This window comes from Lathyrus oleraceus, chromosome 1, assembly GCF_024323335.1.
Source record: "Lathyrus oleraceus cultivar Zhongwan6 chromosome 1, CAAS_Psat_ZW6_1.0, whole genome shotgun sequence".
NCBI lineage: Eukaryota > Viridiplantae > Streptophyta > Magnoliopsida > Fabales > Fabaceae > Lathyrus > Lathyrus oleraceus.
Window position 1 is genome coordinate 436,182,816 of NC_066579.1, and position 23,805 is coordinate 436,206,620.

The 23,805-nt window shown below is 34.0% G+C and overlaps 2 protein-coding genes and 1 long non-coding RNA gene across 3 annotated transcripts; all 3 read left to right on the forward strand.

Moving 5' to 3' along the window:
* The first annotated feature begins 4,588 nt into the window (after nt 1-4,588).
* LOC127115876 (chloroplastic import inner membrane translocase subunit HP30-2) lies at nt 4,589-5,215 on the forward strand. The gene is made up of 2 exons (XM_051047300.1): nt 4,589-4,961; nt 5,069-5,215. Exons 1-2 carry the CDS (start codon nt 4,650-4,652, stop codon nt 5,186-5,188), a joined length of 432 nt encoding a protein of 143 aa, XP_050903257.1. The 5' UTR covers nt 4,589-4,649; the 3' UTR covers nt 5,189-5,215.
* A 524-nt stretch (nt 5,216-5,739) lies between these two features.
* Nucleotides 5,740-6,273, forward strand: LOC127115877 (uncharacterized). Its single transcript, XR_007800908.1, has 3 exons — nt 5,740-5,850; nt 5,954-6,044; nt 6,135-6,273. It is a non-coding gene; the product is annotated as an uncharacterized LOC127115877 (long non-coding RNA).
* Nucleotides 6,274-6,334: 61 nt separating this feature from the next.
* LOC127115878 (uncharacterized) lies at nt 6,335-7,936 on the forward strand (the record flags this gene model as incomplete). The annotated part of the gene is made up of 9 exons (XM_051047302.1): nt 6,335-6,415; nt 6,496-6,561; nt 6,678-6,758; nt 6,866-6,919; nt 7,015-7,083; nt 7,169-7,231; nt 7,296-7,381; nt 7,467-7,532; nt 7,627-7,936. Coding segments are annotated over 9 exons (597 nt in total), but the record flags the coding sequence as incomplete, so codon positions are not given.
* Nucleotides 7,937-23,805: the final 15,869 nt, after the last annotated feature.

Below are 23,805 nucleotides of genomic sequence, written 5' to 3' on the forward strand. Positions count from 1 at the left end.
ATTGGTGGTTTAGTAGAAGGTGTACACATAAGGTAATAAGATGATGTGGATTATTTTTGAAGAAGTTAGTGTTAGGTGTCGTAAAATAAATCTGAGAGTTTTAATTGGTAATTAGATTGGTTTTTTTTTTAGAATATGATAGGAATTGGAACAATTTTTTCTTGAAAAGAGAAAGAGGTGATACACATCTCTTGAAATTCCGATTTAAAAATATTTAAAATAAACTTTTTAATGCGACCCGACTCGGATCCAGATCCACTTTAAAAATTAGTTTTTTTTAAAATCCAAAAAAAAGGCGGCCGCATATCAGAGAGTTGAACATTTCTACTCCACCAACTCGTACGACTTCATTCTCTTACATTCTCATACATATTTTCGTAATTCGTACATCAAACAGAGGAAAGAAAATAGAACTCACCTGAAGAATGGAGGAACAATGCCAGAGGGTTGTCGTGGTCGTAGGAAGAGTGCATGCGAAAGATGAAATAGTAGTTGTTAGGGTTTGGTGGCCGAGAGAGAAGAAGGAAGAAGCGCCGAGAACAAAACATGAAGGCAGCAAAAAAATTAGTCAACCGCTCCACGCGGTAGCAACTCGCTCAACGTGACCCGCAAACCCAGAGAAATCACCCATGTTTTAAATTTGTGATACACACTCTGAATCTCACGCGGTAGAGAAATCGCCGATTGTGACCGCGATTCATAACTCTGCTACATAGTTATTTTAGTTAGTAGTTGGCTGTCACTCTATTGTACTTTTTTGAAGAATTGGCGTGAAGCGATTGTACATGGAATTACATGTCATTTTAATGAATATTAGAAGCATGTGATTTTGATATTCCTAAGCTTTCAAATTTTGAATAACAAGGAATTAGATAGTGTAATTGGGAAACCCTGCTAGTTAGTTATGTTCCATCAACTTGATGTGTACTTTGTGTTGAGTTTTGAGGTTTATAGTTCTACACGCACTCCTCATCATTTTGGTTTGTGGCTCAAAGGAAAGATACACTAACTTTTATGGATTTGGCTTGTCAGTGTGTACATTAGTTGGTGTTGATTCTTGAATGTCTTAGTTTGTGAATGGTTTGATATCTAAAGCGTGGGAATTGCTTATTGTTTACTTTTGGTTTGTCTACAATTGTGGATATTGTGAAGACATAGTTGGGTTCTTAGTTGGAAGCCTTAAATTGTTTAATTTCTATTTTTATTCTGGATCGTTGAAGTCTCCCCTATTTTATTGGTGATTAACTGTCATTCCATTCTAATCAGCATAAAAATCCAAGACAGTACAAACCTTCCTATTGATATTTCACTTTTGTTCATTAGATATAGATTTTCGGAGATGATTCAATGATTTGTTAACTCTTTAGTTTCTTCAATGTTGAAAGCTTTGGATTGTTGGCCTATGGTTTGAAGACGTATCAACATGCATATGTTTTTCCTATGGTTTGAAGACATTGTTACATGGATATTCTTCCACATTGGCATATTGATTTTGTTATTTATTTCCCATTTTGATGAAGGTGTTTAGCCTTATTGGCTTGTTACGAGCTTTTGTCCATGGTGGTTAAGTCTTCATTTGAGCTTTTGCCATGGATGGTTAAACATTGTTGTTGTGCTTCTATCTTGAGTGTTTTATACTCTTAATGGTTAAGCTTTGAGTCTTAATTGGATTTGATGTTATGCATCTTCCAAGTGGTTAAAATTTTGATGTATAGTTTCAACTTGGTGGTTAAGCATTTGGTCATATGGCTTTGTTGATTTTAGCTTCTTCCGAATGGTGGTTAAGCATTAATTTCATTGTATTTTCCTTTTTTGATGTAATTTTCTATTGATCACCCCAAGTTGAAAGTGCTGTGTACACCTTCCAACTTGTTGGGGCTACTGAAGATATAAGTTAGTTACATATTAGTCATTATGAGATATTGGATCGAACTCTAGTATGGTCGAAGGGTGGCTTCTTGGTTCGATAATCCGACAAGATCATTAGCATATCTTCGAAGTTTGTTCACATGTTGTAGTCGAAGTATGCTAGGATTGTTAGAACATCGAATTGATTGTATTTGTTATGCCCAATTGTTTAAGTTAGTTTGTTCTTTAAGTTAGCTTGTGTAATGGGCATGTGTGTAAAATCATGTTAGTTTAGCGTGTTAGTTTTCTTATAAACCACATACTAGTTTTTCATCATTGCATACCGCAAATCCTTATTAGGGTGAGAGAGGTTATTTGTTAATCCGTAACCCCTGCGATCTTGTTTCAAAGAGAAAGTAAAGAATAACAGTTTATAACCAACTTGTTATGTTATTCTTGCTTCCCTTTTCTATCCTTGTGGGTTTCTTGCCGATCAGAAGTCGATTATACTTTATTATTCCTGTATCTTTTTCACAATAAATTGGTGCAGTGAGCATGGATAAGATATCGTCAACAAAGTATGAGATTGAAAAGTTCACCAGAGTGACCGATTTCGATCTGTGGCACTTGAAGATGAAAGCCCTATTGGTTCAACAAGGCAGTTTAGAAGCGTTGAAGGGAGCCAAAGCCATGGAAGTTGCATTAATGAACAAAGAAAAAATGACTATGGTAGACAAATCCTACAACTCCATCTTATTAATCCTTGGTGATAAGGTTCTTCGACAGGTTTCTAAGGAGACGATGGCATCGGGGTTATGGGTGAGACTCGAAAGTTTGTACATGACCAAATCACTGGTCAATCACCTCTACCTAAAGCAAGCTATGTATTCATTCAAGATGAGTGAAGACAAAGTTCTATCTGAGTAGTTGGATATGTTCAACAAGCTTATTCTTGATCTCGAAAATATCGATGTCAAGATCGAGGATGAAGATCAAACACTATTGTTGTTTTGTGCTTTACCCATATCACATGCTCACTTCAAAGAAACTCTCTTGTATGGAAGAAAGTCTCTGAAATTTGAAGAAGTTCAATCAGTCTTGTATTCTAAGGATTTGAACAAACGAAAAGAGCACAAGCCATCTTCGACTAGTGCAGGTTTGCCGGTTAAGGAGAAATTCACAAAGAGAGATGGCAAGTTCGACAAGAAGAGGGGGAAAAGTAAGTTGAAGTCTTATAATTATGATGCATCTGGTATTCGATGTTATCACTGTAAGAAGGAGGGTTATACAAGAAAAGTATACCCTGAACGCCTGAAAGATCAAGGAGGTAAGGATAATGGAAACACATCCATTATTCAAGATGATTTTGACTCATATGATGTTCTTGTGATTTTAAGCGGTGACTCAAGTAAAGAGTGGATTATGTATTCAGGTTGCACTTGGCACATGACTCCAAACAAAGATTTGTTTGAGGAACTATGTGATCAAAATGGTGGATATGTATTGCTTGGAAACAATAAAGCTTGCAAGATTGCAGGTGTTGGATCTATGAGATTCAAGCTCCATGATGAGTCAATAAAGTTGTTGACTGAAGTTAAGTATGTACCTGATTTGAAGAGAAATTTGATTTCTCTTGGTGAATTCGACAACAAAGGATATGTTTTCCAAGGAGAGAAAAGTATTCTAAAAGTCATGAAGGGGTCGAAGGAAGTCTTAAGATGCGTGAAGAAACAAGGCTTGTATACCCTTGAGGTTGAAGTTGTTAGTGGTTCTGCATATGTTGCATCCATTAAACCTTTGTTGAAGATAGAAATTTGGCACATGAGATTGGGCCATGCCAGTGAAAAGTGTCTGGTCGAATCAGGGAAACAAAATCTACTTGGTAGATACAAAGTTGAAAAGTTGAAGTTTTGTGAACCTTGTGTACTTGGAAAATCTTGAAGAGTGAAGTTCAATAAAGGCAAACAAAAAACACATGGATCCCTTAATTACATCAATGTTGATCTTTAGGGGTCTGCAAGGTGTCCATCACATTCAGGAGAAAGGTATTTTCTATCCATAGTTGATGATTATTCCAAAAATTTATGGGTATTCATCCAGAACACTAAGGATGAAACATTTAAGAACTTCAAAAGTTGTAAGACTCTGGTCGAAAATCAGACTAGCAGAAAGGTCAAGAGGTTGAGAACCGACAATGGCCTTGAATTTTTCAATGAGGCGTTCAACAGATTTTGTGCAGCCTCTGGTATTGCAAGGCCTAGAACTAATGCATGTATTCCCCAACAAAATGGTTTGGCTGGAAGGTTTAATCGAACAATCTTGGAAAGAGTTAGATGCATGTTGGCTAGTGCTGGATTCACTACGCCAAAAATGACTTTTAACAGCGCATCTTAGACAGCGCTTTTAAAAGAAAGCGCTGTCTAAGGTTAAAATAAAAATAAAACACGGAAAATGTTCTAAAAAAATAATGAAAGCGCTGTCTAAGGGGGGGTCTTAGACAGCGCTTTCTAAAAGCGTTGTCTAAGACCCCCCCTTAGACAGCGCTTTTAGAAAGCGCTTTTAAATATAGACCTTAGTCAGCGCTTTTGATAAAGCGCTGTCTAAAGTCTGAATTAATTGAATAACATTTTCCAGTTAAAAAGGCCGGTTGTCTGAATTAATGAATTTTCCAATTCAAAGTAACTAATAAATAAATAAAATTATATAAAAAGGCAAAGTATTAAACAAAAACGTTATCAATCCAAAATATCCATTCCATCCATTGCATCTTCCAACTCCACTGCGGCGTTGAAACTTCAAGCATGGAACAAGGAAAGCAGCAGCAAAGAACGATGGCGTTGTCGTTGTCGTCCAAGGGTTTACCGCACCAAATTCAAAACCCAATCACCCAAATTCAAACACGCTTTAAAAACATCGAAAACGGTGTCAAGCTTTGGCTCTCCAAACAGTCTATCGCCGTTGAAGCCGCCGTCGTTGCCACCACCAGCGCCGCTCAAGGCGCTGTTATGGGTGCCTGCATGGGTACTTTCACCAGCAACGCTCCCGCTGCTTTCGCTCCACCTCCTAACGCGACTCTCAGCCCTCAAGCCATGGCTTCTCTTAAACAAGCACAGGTTGAGTCCTTTTTCACTGTCTTACAGTAATTCGATACCCTAATTTGAAAAGTTAGGGTTTCTCGCTTTTGATAAATGATAATTTTTATTTGATTTGTTTATTATAGGCTCTTGCTGGAGGTCCTTTGATTCAGGCTCGGAACTTTGCTGTTATGACTGGAGTGAATGCTGGTATTTCTTGTGTTTTGAAAAGATTAAGAGGAAAGGAAGATGTTCAATCCAGGTGAAATTTTATAACCTAATCTTCATGCCCTAAATTATATATCGTTCTGTCCAATCATTAACCCTAGAACATTTGTACTATATGGATAAGTAATGAAAAAATAGATGTGTAATTCCACTAGTTTTAATTGGATCTTGGGTTTCTTTTGCTATAATTTTGAGAATTGTGGTTTAGTTGAATCTCTGGAAATAATTTTCTTCATATAGGTTGTCTTGAGAAAACAGTATTTGATTTATCTTAAGTGAAAATTAAATAGAAAAGAAAATGCAATGAGTTTGGATGTATGTAGTTTCTCAGATTCTCTGAGGTATGTAGATAAAAAGTTATATTGTTTAAAAATTTGAAAACAGTGGATATTGAAAGGTTTTATCTAGTAAGGTTATTTTATCAGAAAGGATATTCCTTACTCAATATCATGTCGTATTTTAATTTTTAACAGTTACTTCAGAGCTGTTAACCTGTTTCTCAAATGATGGGAAATTTATATGTAGTAAGACTATGAGATAAGATTAAAAATGACAATATTAGAAAGGATAATTATTTTCATCTATTATAGTGATGAGTGAGCTTTGAGAATTGTTCCTTTTTGATTGAAGAGTGATGTATGTTTATATAGTTTGGAAGCCGTAATCGAGTCGGGTAGCTCGGGTAGAATGGTTAAGGCAGGTTAAATTTCAGTTAGATTTGAAGAGTATGGTTGTTGGGAATGATTTTAACACTGTTAATTTCTGTTAAATAGTTTGTTAAGGATCTATTCATTTTTTGACAGAGCAATTGCACTTGGGGTTGGTTACGGGATGCGATTAAGTTTGTGAATCAGAAGGAAAATAGATTGGTTATGTTGATTTGGACTAAAACAGGTTATTGAAAAGAAACTGATTATAGTTCTGAAACCTGGATTGTGAGTTGGGTTAATTTCTAAAATCGTTTTCTCTTACTGTAACTTTCAGGTTTTAGTTGCCTAGTTATTCGCAGCTTTGGATTTTTCTGCTATGCATATGCTGCTGTTGGGCATTGCCTTGCTTGAATATTTGAAATCGATTTCTGGAACTGCTGTTGGATTATTGATGCAAGATTATGGATGTTGGCTTTCGATGAAGTTAGTTTTAGTTGAGTTATTAGTTAAATTTGGTTGATATATTTTTACTCACACCTAACAAGCTTCGTCATTAGAGCTGCTAGAATTGAGTCTAAAGGTATCACCTTGGGTTTCAGAGCCCCTCAATTTCAGGTTTTTGCCTTGTATTGTCCCTTTTTTTATTCATTTTTTCATTCAAATATGGCAATAACGATGAATTGAAATTGCTACAGCTTCCAGAGCCTCTTACTGGGAAGGTTTGGGCATTGGAAGATTTTGAGGCTCATCCAGCTCTATTGGTATGATTTTTCGTTCTTTCACAGTTTATTCTGAATACATGGACTGTTCTCGTGGCTATTCCTTATGGACTATGATATGATGCATAAAACTTGTGGTTATTCCGATGGTGATGCAGGTTATGTTTATATGCAACCACTGTCCATTTGTTAAGTACCTGAAAAAAGACATTGTAAAGCTTACTAAATTCTATATGAAGGTAGCCAAACAAATTACCCTTGTAGAATTTTGTTCTTTTTTTTAGCAGGTTCATATTCTAAAGTTAAAACCATTATAAAACTGCTTTTTTATCTGTTCTTTCTACAGAAAGGACTTGCCGTCGTTGCTATATCTTCAAATTCTGCAGCTACACACCCCCAGGTGATAGTAACTATATTTGAAGTGAATCATTTCCCAGAATATAGCTACACTGAAACTATTGAATGATTTGTCCAACTGGGAATTCCGCGTCACAGGATGGACCAGAATTTATGGCAGAAGATGCTAAATTGTTTGGTTATCCTTTCCCGTACCTTTACGATGAGGTATGATTCCCTATAAACATCTAATGTTATCTATGTCCGTGCGATTGTAAAACTCTGAACTTTGATGGAATGTTTTTCATTGCAGTCACAGGAAGTTGCACGAGATTTTGGAGCAGTTTGTACACCAGAATTTTACGTTTTCAAAAAGGTAATTCCAACCAGTTTCTGTTGATCAGTGTTGCTTTGATTTGAGGTTAATGAAATAGTAACAGGATGGTCGAAGGCCGTTTGAGCTGGTTTATCATGGTCAGTTTGACGATTCAAGGCCAAGTAATAATAACATACCAGTAACTGGAAGGTTAGTTTCATATAACTGAATTAACATTCAACATTTTTAATTTCTTGAAAGTATCATAACCTTTTGATTTAATTTAATTATAAAGAGACTTGAGCTTGGCGATAGACCGTGTTCTGAGTGGTCAGCTAGTACCATCCGAGCAAAAACCTAGGTATTTGGTACATATAGTTCCCTTTTTGATTGTTTGAGAAAATTTCAATTTATGGTATCTGTCATCATGGTCATGTTTTCCTATTTGTATGAAGTGTTGGATGCAGCATAAAGTGGCACCCATGAAAGAAGTTTTGATCTGTACATTGTAGCTATCTTGTTCAAGATATCAATCCGTGAGTTCAAGTTTTCCTTTCGATTCTATATTTATGTAATACATACACCTGTTTATTCTTTTCTTTCCATTCAGTGATCTCGGCTACCTTGAATTCCAAAAGCACCATTTGAAAGGAAATGGTGTAATATGCAATTCTTATATTTACTGTCATTTAAGTTGTATAGGTTGGTGATTAAGGAACATATGTAATGTGAAAGTATTTAGTCAGAAGAGGTTCTAGTTTTCTTGTTCTCTGTTTCTTGTAGGTTGTAAGCTGTTATAGTAAGAAATTATACTAAAATTCTTTTGAACATGCAAACTTCTTTTCATGCTTGACCTAACATTGGTGAAGCAAGTGAATGAAGACAATGACATTTAAAGTTTGAGAATAGATTTAAAGTAAATGCTGATCATTTTTCTTATTGGTTAGTGTTGTGATATAAGTGTGAGTTGAAAGTAAATGACGAACTTAGGATTTATAATCCATATTTTTTTTTTCATATGTAGTGTCCTCAACAACGTAATCAAATAGATTGCGGGTATTTCATGTTGAAAGTAAATGACGAACTTAGGATTTATAATCCAAAATGGCATATATAAAATGTGATAATTGTCTGTCAAAATCTGGTTGAAAACAGGTAGAAATTCTGGTTTATAAACCTGGAAAAAATGTGGTTTAAAACAAAAGCTTCAAAAATTTTCGTATACCTTAGACAGCGCTTTTGTAAAAAGCGCTGTCTAAGGGGGGGATTAGAAAGCGCTTTAGGCAAAAGCGCTGTCTAAGGGGGGGGCTTAGACAGTGCTTTTTGAAAAGTGCTGTCTAAGGTATACCTAAAAAAATTAAAATAGGAGGGTCTTAGAAAGCGCTTTTGGCCAAAGCGCTGTCTAAGGGGGTGGGGCTTAGACAGCGCTTTTCAAAAGCGCTGTCTAAGGTATACCTAAAAAATTTAAAATAAGAGGGTCTTATAAAGCGCTTTTGGCCAAAGCGCTGTCTAAGGGGGGGGGGCTTAGACAGCGCTTTTAAGATTTAAAAAAGCGCTGTCTAAACCTTTAGCAGCGGAGGTTTAGACAGCGCTTTAAAGCGCTGTCTAAGGCTAAAAAAAGCGTTGTCTAAGGTCTTGTTTGTTGTAGTGATTAAAGAAGGTGTTTTAGGTAGAAGTCGTTTTGACAATAACATATTTGATAAATAGATGTCCTTCGACTATCTTAGATATGAAAACACCTGAAGAAGTTTGGTTGGGACACCCACCAAATCTCGATAAACTTAGAGTATTTGACTGCATAGCCTATGCTCACATTAGGAAAGACAAGGTAGAACCTAGAGCTCTGAGATGCATGTTTATGGGGTATCCTGAAGGGGTCAAAGCTTATAGTCTATGGTGCCTAAAGCCATGTCACATGAGGTGTATCACCAGTCAAGATGTAGTTTTTAATGAAGCTGAGATAGATTTCAAGAAAACCGATGACGTTAGTCGAAGTGCACAACAATTTGAAGAACAACTGGAACACGGAGAGATTCCTGTTGAGGTGGAGCATGTTGATATTGAATTGCGTATCCTAGAACAAGTCGAAGAAGAAGCACAAGATGCTGAAGATACTGAGGAAGTTGAGGAAACTGTCGATGACTACCTGTTGGCAAGAGATAGGCTAGAAGAGTCGTCAAGCTACCTCAAAGACTTGGGTATGCAGATCTCATAGCTTACGCCTTAATCTCTGTAAATGGATTTTCAAAGTTAAGGAAGGAATCAAAGGAGTAACGTCAAAGAGATACAAGGCAAGATTGGTCGCAAGGGGTTTCACTCAGAAAGAAGGTGTCAACTTTAATGACGTGTTCTCTCCTGTTGTGAAGCACAGGTCCATTCGAATGTTACTTGCCATGGTGGCACATTTCAACATAGAACTGGAACAAATGGATGTGAAGTCTATTTTCTTGTATTGAGATCTAGATGAAATAATTCTGATGAGGTAACTTGAAGGGTATGCAGAAAAGGGAAAGGAAGATTATGTGTGCAAGCTGAATAGATCTTTATATGGACTGAAACAGTCTCCTCGACGGTGGAATGGGAGATTTGACAAGTTCATGGCACACATAAGTTTTATTAGATATCAGTTCGACCACTGTGTTTACTTCAGATTTTGACTTGGAAATTCATTTATTATTTTGTTGCTTTATGTGGATGATATTCTCATAGCAAGCAAAAATATCGAGGATGTAATGAAGGTGAAGGTTAAACTCAATAAGAAGTTAAATATGAAGGATCTAGGAGTTGTATCCAGGATTCTTGGGATTAACATCCGAAGAGACAAAAAGCAGTCGAAATTATGCTTATCTCAAGAGACATGCCTACAGAAGATTCTCGAGAAATTTGGTATGTCGAATTCAAAGCTTGTTGTGACTCCGAAAAACCCTCAATTCAAGTTGAGTACAAATCAGTGTCCCAGTACTGAGGTCGAAAGAGCTTATATGAATAGTATCCCATATGCTAACATAGTATGTTCTTTGATGTATGATATGGTTTGTACTAGACCCGACATAACATATGCAATAAGTCTTGTAATCAGGTACATGGAGAATTCTGGAAAGGCTCGATGGCAAGCATTACAGTGGATTCTAAGGTACATAAATGGGTCTTTGAACAGAGTCCTGATTTATGGTGGAGCATTTGGTGAAAATAGTAAAGCAAAAATTGAAGGGTATGTCGACTCTGATTATGCAGGTTGTATGGATTCTAGAAAATCTATTTTTGGATATGTATTCACTATATTTGGCGCAACAATCAATTGGAAAGCAACACTTCAGAAGGTTGTTGCCTTATCAAACACTGAAGCGGAATATATCATCCTCACTGAAGTTGTGAAAGAAGCATTGTGGCTTGAAGGTTTTGCTAAGGAGTTGAAACTTCAAGGTTGAGTTATCACTATTAAATGTGATAGTCAAAGTTCTGTACACCTGTCGAAGAATTCAGCCTATCATGAGCGAACCGAACTCATCGATGTGAGATTGCATTTCTTCAGAGGGGTAATCAAGCGTGGAAAAGTCCAAGTGTTGAAGGTTTTGACAGATCACAAAGCTGCATGAAGAAAGGTAGTTTGTTCCCTTGATGTTATAGAGTTTGGTCCAAGGTGTAGATTTATGAGATATTTGATCGAACTCTAGTATGGTCGAAAAGTAGCTTCTTGGTTCGACAATCCTACAGGATCATTAGCATGTCGTCGAAGTCTGTTCACATGCTATAGTCGAAGTATGCTAGGATTATTAGCATGTCGCATTGGGCCTGTTTGTTATGTCCAATTATTTAAGTTAACTTGTTCTCTAAGTTAGCTTGTGTAATGGGCATTTGTCTAATGGGCATGTGTGTAAAAGCCTATTAGTTTAATGTGTTAGTTTTCTTATAAATATCATACTAGTCTCTCATCATTGTATAACGCAAATCCTAATTAGGCGAGAAGATTATTTATTATTCTGTAACACTTGTAATTTTGTTTCAAAGAGAAAGTAAAGAATAATAGTTTATAACCAACTTGTTGTGTCCTTCTTGCTTCCCCTTTTCTACTCTTGTAGTTTTCTTGTCGATCAAGAAATCGATTATACTTTGTTATTTTGATATCATTTTTACAACAGTCCTAGTGAGATAGTAGTATATATAGTTGTAACCACCTCTTTAGAAATATATTTTTCACTCATTTGTAATATTCTATTTTGATCAATACAAAGAGTTTGAAGCTTTTCTCTCACCCCTTCCATGGATGTCATATTTCATAACAATAACATCCATGGATGTAATATTCTATTGTAATGAAGAAGCAAATCCAAACACAAGATGGATGAATTATGATATTTGATTTTAAAAATAAAAAATAAAAATAAATGATTGATTTTAGAATAGAGTAGAAGATAAATTAAGCAGCAGAAATTATAAATAACAAAAAATATAACGAGATAGGGTAAGATAGATCACAAAGATTATTTAGTTTATCTTTGATTTATTTTTCAAAAATTAAAATTTTATTATTTTATTAATGAATTAAATTGAGTCTCGATTTTTTTCAGAAACTATAATTGTTCAGACTCTAAATATCCAACCATTTTTGAAAGAAAAGAAATAAATAGATAAGAATCAATCAAAAGAAAGAAGAAAAAAACCTTTATCCAATAATAATTAGTTACTTAATTTGTTATGATTTATATTTTTTATATTCGTTTTAATCTGCTAGAAGACACAGTTCATACGAGACCATGAGAAAAAATATTAATTTAATTGTAGAAGTTTCAGAATTTTCTCGTTCAATAATAATGTTATCCGAAACAAGAGATTGTATTGTAATGTGTCGTGGCTTTAGGTGATGCGAGCGTGCGTGCGTGTCTACTAGTTACTAGAACAGCCAACTATAAGATCATATTCTAAGTTTCAGAGATTCTCTTCGACCTTAAAAATTGTCTTTATTTAAGGTAACTAACAAGGAACTTTTTGGATTTTATGTAGATTTCTTCTTATTAGTGTCTAGTAGTGTATCCTAAAACTGGCCACTAATCTGTTAGCCACAACTAAACTGCAACACTATCCATTAACTTGTCTCTTCATCACTTCTTTTTCCTTTCCTTTATCTTGTTAATTTCTGCGTTAGCTGTTAATTTGCTCGTGTATGTTAGTTTAAAAAAATATATTGGTGCTAAGGGGTATAATTAGTATTTTATTTTATAATGTGATGTTGTTTTAGTAAGAAAAATGCTATGCATATACCAATTAATACACTACACCGTATTTTACTGTTGACCAATACGGTGAACAGTAAAATATTATAATAATAAAATATTATTTTACAAATATATATATATATATATATATATATATATATTTATTTATTATTTTTATTAAAGAGTATTATGTGATTAATCAACTTTATAATTTTATTAATCAATATTTAACATTTTATTAACCAACTTTATTTTACTATTAAAATTATTTTTATATCTGGGTGTTAATTAACCAACTTCATAACTTCGTTAACCAATATTTTACATTTTATTAACCAACTTTATTTTCATATACAAATCACTGTTCATGGGCACTGTTCATAGGAATATTGTTCATGCGCATGCACGGTTCATATGGTACTTATCATGTACTGTTTTACTGTTCACGGTACTGTTCACTGTATTTGTGAACAGTGCATACGGTGTAGGTGTAAGTTATAGTGTAGGAATAGCATAGCTGCAGTACATATATATTGATACATCTATTTTGTTTGACAGAGTATATATATATATTTGGTTTGATAATATATATATTTTTGATTTTTTCTAGTTCTATTTCGATTCGGTAACGATGCGGAATTTGTTGGGCAGTGTGTTGGGTGTGTTATGTTGTCCTTTTTACGGTTACGCTAGATCTGATGTAAAAAAATATTGTGATACTGCTGGATGGATGTTGTTTTTATTTATGCTTTGGTTCTGTTGTTCGGATCGAATCATGTCGATATGCTATTTGCATATATGTGTGCATGATGTGTGACATTTTGGGTTAGTTCGACCCAGTTGCGATGATCGCATTCTTGCGTTAGCAACATTGCTTGTTTCTTAGCATGTTAATTTTACTTTTGCTTTTCATTTCTCTTTGATAAATTTAGACCCACGCGATTTCGATCCATATTGCGATGATCACGTTAAGTGTAGCAAACTATTGGTTGACTTTATCGGTTTATGTGTGATGCCTTTAATTGATTATCATTGTATTTTGATCTTGTACACGCGTCTGATGGTTTAGCATAGCGACGATCCGCTTTTTATGCACTTACCAACTCGCGTTTCGATTTACAATTTTGTGTTTTAATTTGATTTTTATTATTTTATTTTTTATGGATCCGACTTGCGATGATCGCTTACGCGTTAACAATTTGCTATTTCGATTTATGCTAATTTTTCAACGATCCCACATCGAAATGTTTAGACCCGATTTAACTTTTTGTGGTAGCTTTGCACGTCTTCGCGTACGCGACTTTGATTCGCGTTTTTGCGTCATGATTTTAATTCACGCATTTTCCTTTTCGCTTTACTTTTTCAATTCATTTTTTGTGGATGTGTGATGTAAATATTGTATAGGCTCTTGTACCTTTTTTAATTAATTTTTTTGTCATTGTTGAATGCTTGTACGTACATTCGGCCCTTGTGACGTTTGATTTACGCCTTGTGCTTGAGTTTGTGTCACTACACTTGAACTTGCACCCCTTCGCGATCCAATTCGCACCCCTTCGTGATCGAATTCGCACCCCTCACGTTATTAATCATATCCATCACCATTAACCATCGATTTCAATTCATTTCTAATCACTTACATAAAATCATTTTTAAATTATTTTACAAGGCAAGTCAATATCTTGATCCAACGTCAAACTATTTTCAAAATCATCACAAAACCAACCCTTTTGACTTTTCTTCTCAAATCGTCTCCACTATCTCAATTTATCAACCATCCACATTTAAATCATTTTTCAAGCCTTAAAATCACTTCACTTTTTTTCGTAACCATAAACAAATCTCGATCAACATCGAGTGCATTTTCCCAGTAAAACTTCAAAATATATAAAAATATTCAAAACACTTTTCTAATAATGATGGAAATGGAACGGGGTGAATACCACAAGCTCCTGAGACTAGGATTCGAGATGGATATCTCGCTAATCCAAGCTCTCATCATCACCAAAAATACATCAAACTCATTCAAAATTTTTTTTGCCTTTTGGCACAACCTAAAAAACCTTTTCAGAAACGATGTTTTGTCTTAAGCAGATGAAAAACAATGTTTCATCCACAACTGTTGAGTTGAGATAAGTGGCATGAATGTGATTTGTAAATCTATTCAATGTGGTGCAAATGTCCGCTTCTTACTTGTTTTGGGTAAAACAATGTTTTCCGTCGATTAATACATAATAGCTTTCGCTAAAATTGATCAATAAACAAACTTTTTTACCTAGAACTATGTGTGCCTTGACTTCTCTTTTGAGATACGTAGGAGCAGGATTGCGAAATCTTGTCAGGCTCACTAATAAAAAAAAATTGTTGTCCTCTTCTCTACCCTTTTAATAACTCGAGAAGTCTAAATTATAAACAAACACTAACATGTACAACTAACCATACAGTTCCCGTTGAGTACAACGGACGTGAGGGGTGTTAATACCTTCCCCTTGCGTAACCGACTCCTGAACCCTGATATTGGTTGCGATGACCTTATTCGTGTCCTTCTTTAGGAGTTTTATTGGACCTTTTCCCTTTCCCTCTATGGGAATAAATAAAGTTTGGTGGCGACTCTGTTAAGTCCATCATTGCGAGTGTGCGATTGCGCTTCGCTAGGTCGTGTTCTCATTTTTTCGAGGTACAACAATGGGTGATAAAATAGGTCTGACCCGTTGGGCATGCCTGTTTTACCTGCACTTTTTCGAGGGGTGGACCAATATTTTAGACTTGCAACCTCTAAAATGTTTCCCCCATCCTTCAACTATACTTGCCTTGTTTTTTTGTTGTTGTAATTTTTAAAGGGACAGACATGCTCGTTTGCAATCCCTACTAGGATATGATACTCACACCTGTAGCTGTTGAAAGTAGATTAATGACACGTATATCAGCATCACACACACGCACGCACACCCACACACATACACACACTCACGCATGCACACACGCGCACAAACACACACACATGCACGCGTGCGCGCACACACACACTCACGCACGCACGCGCGCGCACACACACACACACACACACACACATACGCACGCACAAGCACACACACACGCACACGCACACACACGCACACACGCACGCACACACGCACACACATACACGCATACATGCGCACACACACACACGCACACACGCACACATATATATATATATATATATATATATATATATATATATATATATATATATATATATATATATATATATATATATATATATATATATATATATATATATATATATATATAAACTAGAAAACAAATATTAGATTGATTATGTGATTTCTAACTTAATGAAATGGAAACACACTGCCAAGATTAGGGATGGCAATGGGCATAGTTTTGGTAGGGTACTATAGTATCCGTCCATATATCCGTAGTTGGAAAAAATCCTAATACCCGAGATTAGGGATGACAATGGACATAGTTTTAAATTTATGTATTTTTAAAATTTGATAGACAATTGTTTTTGTATAATACTATATATTGTGCGGGTATGAGCGGGGTGAATATTAAGGTGTCCATCCTCGCTTATTTAAGTGGGTAATTACCCGAGCTCGTGTCCGTATCCATTTTTTTGGATTTTTACGCTATCCGTTATGGGTATTTTTATGGATATCCAATGAAGATGAACCAAATTATCATGCCTAGCCGAGATCTATCTCTCCATTCGCACCCCAATATAGATGTAGAGAATTAGAAGCAGCACCATAAAAATTACCTCTGATATTATATCGTCTCTTAAGATAAATCATATTTACAAACAACACACAACACAAATGTCAATTTAGTCTACTTAGATTATATGATATAGAGTTAGCATGTTATTTTATTTTTTATATGATATAGAGTTAGCATGTTATTTTATTTTTTAGGTGCATTGATAGGATAAAAGAAAATAATACATTGACAACATATTACTCAATTAAAGTGTTTCCCAGTACTCACGTACTGTTGACCAAGAATCTGTCATCATACTCCCAGCTAAAATACCTTATAAGTTATATAAATAACAATAGTTTTATTTTATAAGCAATGTGAAGGATTTATAAATTAGAGTACATGGGAGTACTCTAGCCCTTTTACAAAGGAAGCCCAAAGGCAAGAAGAAAAATTCCAAACCAACTACAGTTGAGAGAAACAAGTTAAAGTAGCAATGCTTAAGTCATAAAAGTTACAATTGAAATTTGAAATTTCTCCTATATCTTTCCATTTCCAAACCTCCATTTTGAATGACCAAACTAAATCACATAAATTACAAATAGCCTCATTAAATATAATGCCATTCCTATGCTTCCATATGCACTGCACTGCTGCAAACCAAAAGATGACCTCCTTGACCTCTTTGATCTTCTTTCTCAAATTCCTCCTACTTATGTTGAAGCTGATCCAGGCAGGGCCTTCGGTATCAAAACGAGTGCCTATCCACTTCTCAAACTCACTCCAAACCTTATAAGTATCATGGCATCTGAAAAATAAATGGTGTAAATTTTCCTCCTAATGAAAACATAAAGCACAAGCCATATCGAGATTGGCATAATTATCCCTCTTTTACTCAGTTGATCTTTGTTTGGCAGACAATTAAGAAACATTCTCCAGCCAAACATTTTAACTTTAATGGGATTCCACCCAACCTCTTTGCTTGAAAGCTTCCCCATATAAGATTCTGTAGAAATTTTCCTTGATACTGAATCCTGTAAGTTCACCAACCTATCTTGCTTTATTGATTAAACCAACTAGTCCTTACAGTATCAAAACAAAAAGGAAAGGTGATAGTGGATCAACTTCAAATTCCACAGTTGGGCTACCGTTCACTAAAGAAAACACATTGAATTTAAAGCCTTGCCTCTCCTAGCTACTAGCTCTTTAATTTGTTCCTCCTCACAGTTGCACCTCTTCAATATCATTATCCAACTCCAACTCAATCCATCCATCCAAACACTTTCTATTGTTGTTTATAATAAAAAGAAAAACAATAGATCAAGTCAGAAATAATAGTGTCATGTTTTATCATAAAAGTTTGATAAAAATGAGTTGGTCATATGATAAATTTTTAAAAATATAATTTTTACCTATAATTAGTATCTATAATTTATAATAAAAAAATAAAATAAAATTGTAAGGAATAAATAAAATTTGTTATTTAAAATTAGGTTATTAAAATGAAATTATATAAATTGGTTTCAAAAGAAAATACATATTTTGTTATTTAAAATTATTTTGTAAGGATTAAAAAAATTTATTTTATTATTTAAAACTAGGTTATTAAACTGAAATCATATAAATTGATTTCAAAAGAAAACAAAATGTGGTTAATAAAATTAAACTGTATAAATTGGATCCAAAAGAAAATAAATATTTGGTTGATAAATGAAAAATAAAGATTAATTTATTTGACAACAATCCGACTCGAACCCACTTGTCTCTTCAAATACAAAAGATATTTTCATTGAGCCGTGAATTTTAAATTATAATTTATATACATATTCATTTTAAGTCATAGTTTATAAGTCAAATCGACTACAAATTTGAGGTCCGATTATTTTGAGGCCTTGTGTAACGAGTCAGGTTGTATGAGCCCGAAATCTCCTATGCATATGTATATAATTAAGATAGATCATAAGTCATTTTATTTTAAATTGTGATTAACACATCAGATATATCTTTCAAAATCAAAGCTCGTATATTTCAATTAATTTAATACCAAATGAATCCCAACAAACCATTCACGTAGACTTTGAAAATGTGTCTCTTAATTATTTGGCTTAATTAATAATGTCATTCATATATATACTATTTAAATCTGATATGACTTAGACTATATTTAAATCATGCACTACTTGATTAGGACACTAATATAGAAAACATTGTTTGATGTACAAAAACATTTGTTCATTATTAAAACCTAAATTTATTCTCTCGCCAATAAAAGGCTTAGAATTAATGTTTCTATATACTAAATGAAATTTAATAAAAATTATTGTTTTGCATCCTAAGCTAAAATATGAGTCTAAGCATAAGCTTAAATATTTAATGAAACAAATTGCTTTATTCAAGACATTGGTTGACTTCAATTTTAACAAATGTTCTACTTCATTAAAGACCCTTATATAGTCAATGTTCTACTTCTAAATAAGGGTTGTCGTGCATTATGTTAGTATTACATAATCTTGATTTAGAAGTGCATTATGTTAGTATTACATAATCTTGATTTAGAAGTGGACAATTTGACTTCCTATAATTAAATGTATGAAAAAGAAATTTCCCTTCTTTCTTCTATTTTGTATCTTCTTATTAGCAACTTTCTTCTTTCAATGTATGAAATAAATATTTTCCTTTTTGAAAACATGTTTGTCAGCTCAAATTAGAAAAGGACAATATGAATTTTATTATTATTATTATTATTATTATTATTATTATTATTATTATTATTATTATTATTATTATTATTATTTTATTATTATTATTATTATTATTTTATTATTATTAAACATCACAAACTACATCACTTTTTTTTCAACTAGCTTTACTATATACATATAAAATTCTTTCATAACAAATCCAATTCATTTATGTAACTCATATCCTGGATTGACTTGTGTAGTATCCAATTAAATAACTTTATAATTGTCTTGTTATATACCGTGTTTAACATGACCACCTCCTCATGTTGAGCTCATAGATTTAATTAAATATTTACTTTTTCATTTAATTTTTCTATCGTGTGACCCTGCAAGTTCCCGTGACACTGTCAATAATACTAAATCACCAATTATGTTATTAATAGTAATTTGTAACTAGTAACACGTCTCTGCTTCCAAAGTGACTAAAAGTCATGTGATTTAACAAAACCTTGTCATGATAATGACTATGTGTTTAATATATATATATATATATATATATATATATATATATATATATATATATATATATATATATATATATTAAGTCATATAATGTGTCACTATTTTATAGTACATCTTATGTTCCTTGATACCTTAGTATATTTAGTAATAAATCAACGCATTATCTCATATTGACTTATTTTAGTATGACCATTAATTTTAAAATCATACTCTTTAAAGGGGGCCGTCAATATTAATCTTGTTATATATGAGGGGAAATATAATTTAGGTCACTCATATCTTTCCATTTTACTTGTGTAGGACCCAATTAAACGATTTTATAATTATTTTCTTATAGACAATGTTTAACGTTACCGTCACCTCATGTCAAGACCAAAGTGATTTCACACCGAAGGGGGCATACATCACAATCACTATAGGAATAAACTAGGACACTTACAAAACACACTATGTAATATTGTCATGATGGGTAAATTCAGTACAAATATTACTCATCACATTTATACTTATATGAATAATTGATATCTCATATTCATGACCCGTGAGGTATGGTCATCACTCTCTACTCACATAATATGCTAAATGCATTAATGGTGTCTCATTTGATAGTAAATATGGGCTTACAAATAATTTAAGAATAAAGTCCTTATATTTAGTTGGATCTTACGATTAAGTCACACTTAATTTTTTATTAGACATATTAACTATTCTAAGAACTTTATTATATCATATATAAATGTATATATCAAGGTCAGAATACAAAATTGTGGTATTTTGGATCGAACTCTAGTCTCGACATGGATAACTTCATATGTTGACAAGAGTTGTGCATGTTGTAGTCGAAGTCTGTTCAAGCATGCAGGAGTCGAAGATGTATGTGTTGTAGTCGAAGCATGTTCTAGCATACAATTGTATAACTTAGCTTGTTGCTTAAGTTAGTTTGTAGTTTATAAATAAGTTTCTCTCTCAGGTTTTTGAGAGAGGGTTAAGCATTGGTTATTGTTATTCACTTGTAACCTTTTTCCCTAATTGGAAAAGTGAATAGAAAAAACGATTTTAGCCAATTCTTGTTCTTCTTTTTCCTCTTCCCTCTTTTTTCGTAAAACTAAAAGGGTTTCTTGTGTTTGTTCAAGAAATTTAATATTTCTCACAGTTTTATTTATTCATGGGGATGCATTTGTCACAACAAACAGGTGCGGTGAGTATGGATCAAGATGTCGTCAACGCAATATGAGATTGAAAAATTCACCGATGTGAATGATTTTGGTTTGTGGCCCTTAAAAATGCAAGCCCTAATAGTTTAGCAGGGTTTGTTAGAAGTGTTGAAAGGATAAAAAAAGATGGATGTTTCCCTAACAGAGAAAAAGAAGACGGTGATGATTGAGAAATCTCATAATTCCATTATATTCAGCCTTGGTGATAATGTTCTTTGGCAGGTCTCGAAGGAGAAGACGGGAGTACATGTGGGAGAAAACTAGAAGGGTTGTACAAGACTAAATCCTTGGTAAATCGTATTAACTTGAAGCAAGCTTTGTATTCATTCAAGATGAGTGAAGATAGAGTCTTGACGAAACAGCGAGATATGTTCAATAAGTTGATTCTCGATCTGGAGAATATCGATGTTAGTATCGATGATTAAGATCATGTGTTTTTATTAATGTGTTCTTTACCTAAGTCTCATGCTCATTTCAAATAAACTCTCTTGTATCGAAGAGATTCCGTGACCTTTGAAGAAGTTCAATCATCCTTGTACTCTAAGGATTTGAACAAACAAAGGAGCATAAGCCATCGTCTGTTGGTGAAGGTTTGTTCGTTAAAGGGAAATTCTTGAAGAAAGATGGAAGGTTTGAGAAGAATAAGGGTAAAGGTTAACAAAGGTCTTATGGATGTGATGCTCTTAGAATTAAGTGTTAACACCATAATAAGGAGGATCGCACAAGAAATGTGTTCCCTGAACGCCTGAATAATCATAGAGGTAAGAATAATGGCAACACAACTATTATGCAAGATTATTTTGAATCATTTGATGTCTTAGAGTTTTGAGCAATAATTCTTGCAAGGAATGGATCATGGATTCAGGTTGCACTTGGCACATGACTCCTGTAACACCCAAACTCTATTAATTAATTTAAGTGAATTATTTAGAATTTTATTTTATTAATTGGTGTTTTTGAATTATTGTTGTGTGATTGTGGGAGTAAGTATCTATGGAATATATGTATAGATAGAGTAAGAGTTTAGTTTAGTTGTTTAAAATTATTAGAATTTTACTTAATTATTAGAATAAATAGTGTTTTATTCGAGTTAATTAAATAAATAGTAAAATGGTAGAATTAGGCCATTTGTGAGGATTGGAGAAAATAGGTGGTGAAAATATAGAAGCTAGTAATGAGTTTGGAAAAATTCATAATTAAACAAAGTGATGGGGGACTATATATTCTAAAAATACAGAGAAAACTAGGTTGGAGAGAAACCATCTGACATACGTAGGAAAGAGAAAAAAAGGAGAGAAAGACCAAAAGCTATGAATTTGAAGAGGAAACTAACTGAAGTCATCCAATTCAACATCAATTGTTGGAAATCTAAGATAAGGGGGGAGAATAACCTTCAATAAGGGCTTATGCTTGAAAGGTAGGGTAGAAGAGTCCTTAACCTCAATAAGGTTCTTACATTTTTCTTCTTATGAATTCTTTATGCCTAATTTCTGGAAGTTGTTGATGGATATTTTGTTTATATGTGTTGCTATGATGAATCCATGATGAATTGAGTGAATTGCATGTTAGTCATAGACAAATGATGTATTGTTAAGTTAGATGTTAAGAGATGAGAAATATCCATTTGTTTTCATGTACAATGATGTATGGTATGTTTTTGAACTGTTAGAGATCAAAACTTGGGGTTTGGGGTCGAATGAACAACTGGAAAAAAGAGCAATCGCACAAAATCGCGAGAAAATTGGGGTTTTATGGGCTCTGCTACGGGTCGTAACACGTTTTATGGACGGTCGTAGTAACCCTTTGGTTTGCACTAGAGGAGTGACCAAAAAGGGGATTTTTTTACTGGGGAGTTCTACGGGTCGTAATACGTGTTACGGGCGGCCGTAGTAGCTCCCTAGATTTATACCAAGTGAGACATTTTCGAGCGTAACTAGAGTTTCGTGACTCGGATTGAGGCGCAATTCAATGTGTTGAAAAGCTTAAGTACATATCTATAACACAATGATGCTTGGTGAACTATTTGAATTATAATCATGTACCTACTGTGGAAATGTTTGTGCTGACTTGTGTGATCGATTAGAGAATCATTATCGTTTTATGATGATGTGGTTGTTGTTTTGGTGGAGTAACATAAATAAATGCTTATGATTTTACATTTGTTGAATGGCTGATATTTGTTGTTGTTTAGTGATGTCATGACATGGATTGTATTGGTTGGTGCACGTATGAGTAATAATCCGACTGAGGAGAATGATTGTATACTTGTGTTGCACTGAATTATATTATGTTGTGAATTTTGTGATTGTAATTGTGATGTAATCCAGAGAGGGGATACCTAGAGTTGTCAGTGCATTATGTTAGTATTAGAGAGGGGTCTTAACATATTAATTTAATTATATGCTCATGCATCACACGAGTTATGTCAAGAGGAATGTCTGATAGTTTAGAAAGGGAACTAATGACTTGTCCTAAGCTTAGGGGGCTTGGAGCTCATAGAGGGGCCCATGGGTTTGTAGCGGTGTATTCGTCGCTATATGATTTATTGATTAAACCATAAGCAAAGTATACAATGAATCGAGTCGCCACCGCACTTTTATTTATCCTAAGGACTGGTTAAAAAGCGAACAAAAACCTAAGAAGTTTTACACGTAGAAAACCAATAAAAGATCAGAGAGTCTGGGTAAGGGGTAAATTACGCAATGGGAAGGTGTTAGGCACCCATCACGTCCTAGGTACTCCTAGGGAGCCCTTTTCACACTTGTTGTATAAAAATGTTTATTTGTTTTGACATATTGTGCAAACATGAATGGGATGATAAGAAAAGAATGTACAAGTTAGTTATTTTTGTGTTTGAACGGATGAACTCGTTGCCTACGTACCTTCCATCAAAGGTAAGGATCAAAACGCCGTAGTTCAGCTAAAAGATTTCCAAAAATTAGTGAGTTCATTTTAAAACACAAGCATTAGGGCTTTTCATTACCAATGGGAGAAAACTCAACCAACATCAACAATCCACCATGCGAGGACGGCTTCAACATACTAGTGAGGGGTTAACCCTATAATAAGTATGGAAGACTTACAATCAACTCACTAAGGATAAGGTAAGATTCACATCAACCACTATGGTAATTGAAACCTATGGCTAATGTATGAAAACATATTAACAATGGACAAAGCCAAAACAATTGAATGGGTGAAGTTAATTGATTATGATTATTCACAAAATATGGTCAAGGTATGATTAAGGTTGATTCAAAGAAGTGTTATGAAATGGGGTTTGAAAAATCAAGGACTTA